This window comes from Cariama cristata, unplaced genomic scaffold (assembly GCF_000690535.1).
Source record: "Cariama cristata isolate BGI_N322 unplaced genomic scaffold, ASM69053v1 scaffold18723, whole genome shotgun sequence".
Taxonomy (NCBI): domain Eukaryota; kingdom Metazoa; phylum Chordata; class Aves; order Cariamiformes; family Cariamidae; genus Cariama; species Cariama cristata.
In genome coordinates this window covers 1-10,860 of record NW_009609153.1, presented here as the reverse complement: position 1 = coordinate 10,860, position 10,860 = coordinate 1, and the positions used below count along the sequence as shown (strand labels likewise).

At 34.5% G+C, this 10,860-nt stretch overlaps 1 protein-coding gene across 1 annotated transcript in view; it reads right to left on the bottom strand.

Annotated features, from left to right (window-relative positions):
- Positions 1-10,726, bottom strand: part of LOC104159513 (protein furry homolog-like) — a 46,313-nt gene extending 35,587 nt beyond the window's left edge. The window contains exons 1-10 of the mRNA XM_009697443.1: positions 10,704-10,726; positions 9,988-10,100; positions 7,556-7,706; positions 7,113-7,216; positions 6,387-6,572; positions 4,507-4,708; positions 3,449-3,570; positions 2,757-2,947; positions 1,979-2,073; positions 149-756 (exon numbers count right to left, since the gene is read on the bottom strand). Coding sequence (XP_009695745.1) covers positions 149-756; positions 1,979-2,073; positions 2,757-2,947; positions 3,449-3,570; positions 4,507-4,708; positions 6,387-6,572; positions 7,113-7,216; positions 7,556-7,706; positions 9,988-10,100; positions 10,704-10,726 — 1,795 coding nt within the window. The remainder of the gene's footprint in view (positions 1-148; positions 757-1,978; positions 2,074-2,756; positions 2,948-3,448; positions 3,571-4,506; positions 4,709-6,386; positions 6,573-7,112; positions 7,217-7,555; positions 7,707-9,987; positions 10,101-10,703) is intronic.
- Between the last annotated feature and the right edge of the window lie 134 nt (positions 10,727-10,860).

Sequence of the window (10,860 nt, the reverse complement as noted above, 5' to 3'; positions counted from 1 at the left end):
CCTGCTGTCTAGCACTGTAATATCGACAACTGCAAAAAGCATTTAACTGAAGTTTTTTTTTACGGCAAATGCGTAATTACTACTGATTTTGATTACACTTAATTTGATGAAAAAATATATTTTCATAACACATATTTAGTAAAGATACCTGCTAACTGAGAAGGATCCACCAAAGCATGCCTGGAAATTGTGATGAGTTTACTAAGGAGATGAACTGTCATTTCTTGTGTAGATGCTGAAGTAAAGCCTTTTAGGAAAAGCTGCTGAAGGCCTGGAAAATTATTCCATTTCAGTTTATTCTGCACCTTTTCTATCTTTTCCCGACTCTCTGATTTATCCAGAGGCAAGTGAATAAGAAGCTTGTTGAGTAGCTTGAGAGCCAAAAGGTATTCATACTCATAATCTGACTCTAGCAACGAAGTTGCAATCCAAAATATGGTGGCCATCAAGTTGACAGGGTCAGTAGTGGGCTGCACATCATACATCCCTCCCTCTCTCAGAGAGGAAAGGCTTCTAGTCCTGGCCAAACTTCCACCGTGATTTATCCTTCCATCCATTATATCCAGTGTGTTGCTCCGTCGACGGTCACCTCTCCGCTCACTGATTAAATTCAGTCTCAAAGAATTACTCCTTGTATTGCTGTAGTATCCCAAACAACTGCCACTATTAATGGGACTTGTGCTTAGATTTATCTGTCCAGTGCTTTTCCTATTAGCTGCATACTTGTTTCCCATTACAGAATCATGGTATGAGGTTCTAAAATAAAAATCAATACTACATATTATTCCATGCAAAATACTTTAATAACATACATTTTAGAAAAAGGGAAGAAAGGAAAAAGACATTACACTAATCACATATATATACACAGAGGGACTACTCTGCTTCACCACTGGAAGAGTATTATAGCATATAAAAATACAGAATTTCTCTATATATTACTAAAATATCCTTACAGCATAAGGACCAAATTGTAGCAGCCCATTATCTCTGCTACCAAATCTATTTTTACAATCCCAGAATACCAAAATAATTACAGAACAATTAAGTAAGATTATAAACAATAGCCTATAGCATGTAAAAGATTATATGTAAATGAAAATCTAGCATTCCAACTTACTCATAGATGTGGTAAAGGCAGAGAAATTAATTAACAAATTAAATTATTTCCTTATTAGCTTATATTCGCCTGAAGTACGTGACCTAGAAAAATGAACACCTTCCAGTTCTGATACTGAAAAATTAAATATATTCCTAGAAATCTCAACATTTTCAAAAATTTTGCCATGAAGTCAAAGATGTTTGTGCATTTAGGGATTTTTTTCAGTTTGATAAAAAGTCATTGAGCTAGCCACTCAGACTGTAATGAGACACATAAATGAAAACAAATCTGAGACCTAAGACAGACTAGCATTTGATGTAACTGAAGAAATTTCTTCTGTATTAACACTGGAATAAAAGTATTTATTGCAGTACAGGACTTTTCATCCGTGAACCTTAAGTTATCTTAAATTACCTTTTAAAATTGGTGCCATTACCTTCATTATACATATGGGGGAGGGGGCGGGGGGGAAGACTCCCCCAAAATTACATTATTAATCAAGGTCAGCAGGGCCTGATTAAAAAAAAAAGAAGTTCTAAGTGTACTCATACTTTATTTTTGACAAGTTTCAGAAGAACTAGACAACATTTCAGAACTGAGCCATAAGGAACACTTTTTTTTTCTTTTTTTTTTAAAATTGGAATAAAGAGGGTAAGCTGGAAAGGTAGCAGAGATCCTTTTCACAAAATCTAGATTCTTACGAGTTTTGCTTCAGGCAGAATGATAAAAATATAAAACAGCAAGCAATTTTGCTATAAGGATACAACTTTTCTGCAAAGACAACAAGAAATTATTTCACTACATTTCTAATACAGTTCTTTAATAATTCAAATGTATAAAAATGTGTAATGTAGCTTGACTAATAAAAGAACTTACTGAGAAAGGGCAGAAAGCAGATCATAATGCTTCATGGTTTCAGCCAATGTATCAATAGCAGACTCTAAGGTCAGAAGCAGTTCTATGACAAAACCCTGGGGAAAGCCACATGTCATTATAAATTGTGCAATACGCACGAGGAAGGTCACAGAAAATCTACTGAGTAGTGATATAAAAATATAAAATCAGTATCAGTAACTAAATTACTATTTCATGCTTCCATTAGAACTCCTGATGAGACAGCAGTACACTTTCAAGACAGTGAAAAACTTCAGTTTATTTCTAAATATTCACAGAATTCATGATGGGTTGCATTATTTTTAAGGATGGAGTCATTTAGACTCTCATTTTGCAATATTAAAAGATTAGATCCACTTTTTTGGATGTACAATGACATGAAGTTGGATGGCTGTTAACACTATCAGGTTAAGTTCTTAATAAAAGAAAAACTAAATTATTTTTTATATGGCTGATCTCAAGATTCTCTAACGACAAAAGAGAAGGTGTTTTCAGGAAACAGATGTATCAAACTCTCTGAAAGTTCCTATTGCTGTACAAGAGAACGCGCACAGCTCAGCTTTTCACCATTCAATTAGGTGAAAATTCAGAAAGTGTCACAATTAAAACTGCTTTTATATTTGAAATATCTTTATGTAAAAATAAAAAGCAACAGAATAAAAAAATGCTTTTAAGTTTTACTGCCATTAAAATAATAATGCAACTATCTCATTTAGGCAGACTTAGATTTCTAATAAAGTCGTGGAAAAATTTCCAATACCTGAGCTTCTTCTCCTGCATCTCCAACAGTTTCTACTAGTCGGGAGAGAACATCAGAAAGTGTAGATGCAGTAAGAGGCTGCTTCAGAGCCCTGAAAATCTGAAAGGACCTCCCAGCATAATGTCGAGAGGAGCATGAAAGCGCAGTTTGCAAAGCAACTTCACTGAGACGGTGTTCCAATTGAAATCCTCCTATAAAAGCAAATAAATACTCAAGCAACACAATTCTTTATAAAAAACAAAACCGCTTGAATTTAATGAATAAATTGCCAAAGTCATTCCTAACTTTAAAATACTCTCATCTTCTACATTTTTCTCAAGGTACTATTACTCTCAACAATCTTTCCAGGCATATAAGCTTGTATTCCATAATACTTAATACTGGAGAGACTTGTAAAGACTAAAACATTTATGATTTGAAAATAAAGTGTCCACAATAAATATATAAGCTCATGCCTAATAATCTCATATAATATATAATCTCAAATAATCTCATGCCTAGAAGATTATATTTAAATCTGTGACAAAAGAAACATGAACTGAAGTATGCAATACACAAGAAAAATCTATTATTTACAAGCAGTAAGCGATCACCTAGAGTGATATTACAGATAACATGTAAATTTACCAAAAAAATCCATTTAGTTTGCAGACTTGGACATTCTATCATGCATCGACTGTTTTCTAACATACCTGAGCTAGACTGTTTAAATATAGATACCACATGCTTTAAAAACACAGTTAACTGTTCAGCACTCTTTATATTAGGGTTCTTGGCCGAAACATCTTCATGATTCCAAAGTGGGCCTCTTTTCCTAAAAATATAAAAATAGAGTAAACGTAACAGAATATAAAACATAGTCTTTGACATTAATATTATTTAAATATTATTTTAACCTTAAGGTTAACTGCAAAAGAATCTACTACTTACCACATAAAAGAAACTACTTAGAACTGCAGACACAAATTGGAAAGCAGTTTGACAACTACCCAGTATTATAGAACAATATACAAGAAGTTAAGACAAGGTTAAAAGCAATATATCAGATTCAGCCGAAATAATAGCATAAGTTTAGGAAGAGATGTTGTCTGTTAAATAATATTTAGTTATCTAACAAAGAACCAGCATAAGTAACACCATTATAGACTTAAAACAACCTCCTTTCTTCCCATCTTCTTCGCATCAATATACCACACTATTCTAAAGTTAGGCTGATCTAAAGCATAAGTAATCAAAAGCTTTGAGAAACAGGCAGGATTTCAGATTTACACAATCTTCAAAGCTTTATATAAAGTATCATACAAACTGCACAAGTTGTTGATGGTTTTACAGATGTTCTTTGCCACAAATTCCTGGTTTTTGAATAGCCAGCTCTCTACTACTACGTAATCCATAAACTCCACAAATCTTTCAGCTCCCTAATCATCTTTATGTATTCCAGCCCTAATCCTTTAGATGGAAAAGGGAATTCTATAAACTGTGTGGCAAGCAAAGACAACAGACCTGCATAGAACGTGGCAGAAGACTTTTACACACTCAGGACACGAAAAGGTAGCCAAAATTCTCTGAAATTGTTCAAATGTTAAGAGTTGTTCACAGGCTGTATCACATAAAAATATTTCAGGATTAAACTATCTTTTACTGGGGGTAAAACAGAGACAAAATTAGACAACATGATGCTAAATAGTAAGGGTTTTGCTTTATTTCCACAAAATACATGTCTGGACAAAAATGAAAATTGAAATCTTACCTTGAGGTAATAAATTCTATGAGAGTTTTCACTTTTTCATCCTGCTCTACTGAAACGTCAACCTCATTGAGGATTGTGGTGTGCAGATGAGAAATGGCAGCACTTGTATTTCCTAAACTGATGCTAGAAGAGGTAGAACTTGAACTAAGCCCTGAGTCTGTCATTGGGGAGGGCTGGTAATCAGGTATAAAATCATGAACTCCTTTTATAAAAAACCAAGATGATTATGTACTCTTAAGTTGACAGTTAATATTAGACATATAAAAACAAAAAAATAGCCCTCTAAAAAATCAATAACTTAGCAAACATAATGAAAATAACTTAATGGATGCACTAATTTCAATGAAATCAACAAGCCTGATATATGCAAAGTCTTCAAATGACTGGACTCTTAATGAGGAACTGTTAGATCCCTTTTTAAAACTGCTATATCATGTTTGATTTTATATTGGTAATATGACAGCCCATCAGCTTCTGAGGCATCATTTGTCTCAACTTACGAAGATGAGATATAAGCTACTTCCTAATAATATACAGATAATTTTTTTTAAAAAACTCCATCTCATTGTAACTGACAGCACTTTAAATCAGTGAACACTAAGTATTAGTTAGTGAATTGACTCTAAGCAGAGCCCCTCTGGCTGCACAAACTTTCTCTGAAGTTAGCTTAAACTTGCTGCTGTAAGATTTTTCTCTCCACATAAACAATCACGTGGCAATAAAATACAACTGCAGTAACTCCTCACATTATGGCTCACTATCTATGAGGTGCCGGGAGAAAGTAAATTGGTTACGAACCTTTGACTGTAACAATTGTACATAAGCTTGAGACTCTGACATTCACCACAAATTTTCACTCTACAGAGTCACAGTGTTTGGACTCGGGTATTAGCTGGGTCAGATAAAATTTAACATCAGCTGGTCTGACCTTGTGCTAGGCATGCATACCTGTCATTACCTTATCTCAAACACCAACTGGAGAAGTGTAATGGTGATCTTATTCTAGTTTCTATCACACATTTTTGTTTTAATAATAGAAAAATACTGTGTCACATTTAGACAGTTTTACCCAAAACTGTAAAGATTAGGAAACGAATGGTTTCTATAGGTCACCATATAGGTGCACCTGTGAAGTTCTGCAAGTAGGTTTACATAAAAGAATTCTTCCACTATGCTCACTTTTTAATTCCTCATTGCTAAGAATATCAAATTCAGAAAAGATTAATATTTTTGGTTAGTGACAAAACCACTTCTGGTGTGAACAAAACAGAACAAACAGATTGTATAGCAATATGCTGCCACCTACTGAAATGATATGAAATACTAGGTTTCCAAAAAATGAACTGCTTCACATTTCTTTAGAAACTACAATAGGTTCACACCATCAAAATATTCCTTTCATAAAGAGATACATAGAAAATACATAGTTTCCTGTATAATTACAATATCGTAATGTTCAGGTGAACATGAAAAGGTAGTATCTCAAAAGAGTATTCTGACAGCCTAGTAAACAATGCAATTACAGCTGACAAAAGCCAGAAATTCAAAGTTAAGATAAACAAGTAGGAGATGTATTTTCTTGGGTTTTATTTTCAAGGGCATCATAAAAACTGGTATATTATAGATCCAAAATATAGAGCTCCCTCTGTGCTTTCCACTACTCTTTAATTGTTCAACTGTGCTCCCTAATCTGATGACTGGGCACAAAGAGCAAATGGGAACTGTATTCATTTTGACTTAATTAAAATCTGAAGAAATACATTTTAATGCCAAGGCCTCAGGAAAATATTACAAATAACAGAAATTGTAGTAATGCCTGGAAGAAAAGCGAACTTTCCACATCATTTTAACAAGCAACACTTAATAAGTCTAAAGCATACCTGTGAAAGTATAATCTAAATGGGTAGTCTGCTTGACAGTAAGTACCCTGGACTCATTGAACTCTCTGTTTCTGAGTAGGACAGAAGCAACAGACTGGACATTACTGCCAGACCCCATCACTATCAGTAGATGCAAAAGCAGTCGTTTACAATGCTCATAGACTTCAGGGTGACAGTGGTCAAAACCTAACACAAAAGGAAAATGGAAAAGCTTTATTACATTAAAAGGGCATGCTGAATTAAATTATTTTTAAAAATAGCAGTATTCAAAGTAGTTTGTTGTACTTTACCAAATAATAGATACATAATTCGCTTAACAATCTTTTTTCAGAGTTTCAATATAAACCCAAAACCATACAGTTTAACAAACATTAATAGATCCTCTTGTTTCTCACACAGCAGTAAGAATTTAATCTGTGCTGTATGAAAATTACTACACAGAGAAAGAGAAGGAAAAAATTTGAATTTTACCATGCCTTCTACAAGAATGAGATAAAAGTGGCTCCAAGAGAAAGTGCCTTCAAATTACTCCAAAAAACTCTTAATTATATTCATATTAATCAAGCTGAAAGATACTTAGTTGAATTTTTAAAAATATTGTAAATATTAACAAATTAGTGCGCTTTCAATACAATGGCAAACATTAATTTAAATGTGTGAAAGAACAGCTACATAAATAGCTACGACTCCTAAGTTACTAGCATATTTCTGTAAGAATTTAGTTACCTATAAAAATTGCATGAAGCAAAAGATGCAAGTATCCTCCCCATTCCACCTTTACACTGTGGTCAACTATCAAGTCAGTCAAAAGGATCACTGCTATATTGCATCTAAAAACAAAACAGTAACTTGTTAGAGGAATGTACATGAACTTTATGAAGAGCTGCAAAGAGCTTAATATGCTACTAACCAGTATTCTTTCTTAAGTCTATAAACATCTGCAAAGCTGTATTACAAGGGAAAAGATGAATGCTCATAATGAAGGTAGAAGAATTTTGGTCCTCCAATTAAAAGGCTGAGAAATCTTAAACTGCTAGACCTGTGAGTTAAAACCACAGAAAACAAACATACTATCTACTGTCTCTTAAACTGTTATCTTTAAATCACTGTATTTGTGTAACGCAAATTAAAAGGTAAGGCATTACCATCAGCTTTGTTAACACAGGTACCTGTGAAGAGACATGCCCGGAGGAGAAGTTTCGGGCAAGTAATCTACCAACGGTGACCAGCAACCTCCAGAAGGTGGAAAAGGTAGAGGCTCTCCTTGGTTGTGCTCCATCACCTTCAACCGCCAGTTTGAATACAGAGGCATTGAATCACCTAACACAACACACAATTAAACCAGAAAAAACCCAATATAATACATTTCTGTATTATATAGTTTTCTAAATAAATATTTTAAATTCTTGAAAAGCTGAGATCTAGCGGGGGAAAAGGTGGAACCAGCCATAAATAGTAGTAGTTGGACACAGTTTAAATAAAAAAAAAAAAAAAAGTGGTTATTTATTTTAGCATAAGCATGATTCTACAGAAGCCATGCACATAACATTAAGATTTTGTTGAATAGGTTCATAAAAACAACAGATGCACATAAGGAAAAAAAGGCGAAGTGATCTAATACAATTTCCTTGAATTTTAAACCGCATGTCCGACAAGGAGTTAAGGCTGGGTCCCAAGATTGTACTGAATTCATTTTGAAGAGCAGCATTTCACTACAGACGAAGGAAATATTTCTCAAGAGCACCACTTTATAGGTCTCACTAGCAAAAATCCACCAGTTCTATGTGTCAAATAATGCCAGTCTGATATACAGGGTAACTCAGAACTTGCCACTTTTACAACAGCATAGCCCAATCCCACTGCTTGACAAAAGTCACTGCTCAGAAAAGCAGTTAATTTGTCAGGAAAACACAGAAAGACATTTAGGTTTTGATTAAGCAAGCTTCAAAAGTAGAAGAAACACATCAGCTATTTGGTATGAGTATATACTGTCTTACACATCCAAACTATTTTTCTGTTTTTAAATGAAATGTCTTAGACTTCAGAATGATCAGTTAAGGTTAGAAATCAGTAAGGAGACTGCCTCAACAGTTCAGTGTTTCAGAAGTTCACACATGTATCAGTTCGTTATCACCTTCTTGACTGGAAGTGACAAACTTCTTACTGATGGAACATGTGAATTATCATCTGCTTCAGGATACTCAGTGTTGCTATCACAAATAGCAAAGATGAAAATGACCACAACTATGGTATTGGACATCACTCATCACTGGCTGCCCAGAAGGTCCACCAACCCGTTACTGACCCAAATATTAGCAGATCTGCATCAGTATGCCCAGCCTTTACAACAAGCTCTGTAGCGGACATTATGTTCCACTTTCTTGAAAGGGGCAATAGGAACCACATATTTACTCTAATCTTTACGATCTGCACAGAATCAGTCATTAAGGAGTGTGTAAGGAGATCCTTATGGACTCTGTTGATCCAATACAGCATGGGACACACTAGGTTCCAAACCCACATGCTCAAAATGCAGAAATTTACACCCTGTTGTTCAGTAGCACAAGAAAGGTAAGGAAAATGTAGTACTGTATCACATGCTGTACCTCACCCAAACAATTTAACTGGTAGCATAATCAACTGTCAGTTAAAAAATTGAGTGAAACCTAAGAAGTTAAGTCTGTGGGAGCACTATAATGACCTGGATCAGACTGAAATATATCTGGTAATCCCATGCAGAGTTAAAGTACAAAGTCATTTTAATTACTAACAGCTTGTTAGCTGAAACAAGCGTTTCAGTTAAACAAGTACTCTGACAAAGCACACAGAACCCACTAATGTAACGCATCATTTACTGTCTGACCACTGTTCTCATTTTTGCCTGATTACATGACCTGTTTAGTTTTCCCTAGCGTTGCTATGATAATTTTATATCTTAGATACTGGTACAAAAGTAGCCACAGTTAATCAACCTCCATTAAAGAAAAGTCTCCACAAGTATATGGAGTTTCAGGAGATATTTCTACCTCTTTCCTTACCTCTGCATCTCAGAAAAAACAGACCATAGATCACAAAAAACAACTCAAAACACATTTTCAAAACGAGCTTGAAAGTTACTTCTCAGAAAGTTTTGTACCCTTTTTTTTTTTTTCCAAACAGGCCAAGGACTGCTATCATTTAGAAGCACAATTACTTCTAATTTTCTATTCTTTTAACTTCTTTTTAATCATCTTTTTCCTCATTCATCTCATCTTCCTCCTGCTAATCTCTCTCCTGTTTCGTCTGCCTAACCATCTACCTATCTTTGGTGTTGGTACTGGCAACGAAAATAGAATAAAACCGCTTCATTTGGGAAGATGTTCACAACTCATTCCAGAGGAAAGGGAAGGAAAGAAATTCTATTGTAATCAACTGTATGCTAGACTTAAACAGCAGTACTAAGACTGAGGAATGCAAAAAAAAAAAAAAAAATTTTAAATACATTTGTGCAAAAAACACAGATAATGCCTATTTCCTCATGTTCCACAACCTTCAGCAAAAGTATTAACTTGTGAAAATTTTGGTTTCTATCCATAGAAATATTTTTAAATAAAAATATTACTCTTTTCCTCTTCGTATGATCCTCCAGAGCTGCTGCTGTAGCGAGATTCTAGTCTGTGGTGCTGCCGGTTTAAGTTACTGTTCAACCCACTGTAGATGTCTAGATGTACGTAACTGTAGGAACAAATAAAGCAGTACTAGTAACTGACATTCTGTGATAAAAACTATTCAGTCTCTCTCAGTAAAATTGTACGTCAGCAAAACTAAGTGTTATGGAAAAATATTTCGTCTTACAAGGACAATCAATATGATGCCAAAGCATCTCAGCTGTATAAGATACACCTCCTCTGGCAATGCTAGATAAGGGGATTCAAGGAGATAATCCATTATAAATCATATTTCTGTGAGATCATTTTCATGAGCATTTAAGTACATTAAAATACTTGTTACCATTATACATAAGTAAGTTCTTCTCATTCTTGAGCAAAATAATGAAATCCTTATTTGATCTGGCATAGACATATATATATATGCACACAAAGTCCAAGATCCTACCTCGCTAATCTGATAAACTATAAAGAAATCAGAGTGCTAAAAGCACAATTTCCGAGCTATTTCTACAGAAGTTTCTAAAATTCTCCCCTCCTGGCAAGTTCCATGATGTATATGGTATATCTTATCAAAAAGCATATACCCTGGGGAGGTGTTAGACAACCCTACAGCATATGCCAAAATTTGCAGAGTTTAAAACTGCCTTCATTACTTTTACATTTTTACATTTCTTCAGCTCTAGCCCCCATCGTAGCCAAATACTTGTCTGTGCCTTGCCTTGCTAGGCTGAATTCTGAATGACATCTCAGATTCCATTGTCTACTGTGATTTATTTTCACGCAGCCCACCCACCCCCCCTTTAACTGAAGTATTGGGGTTTATA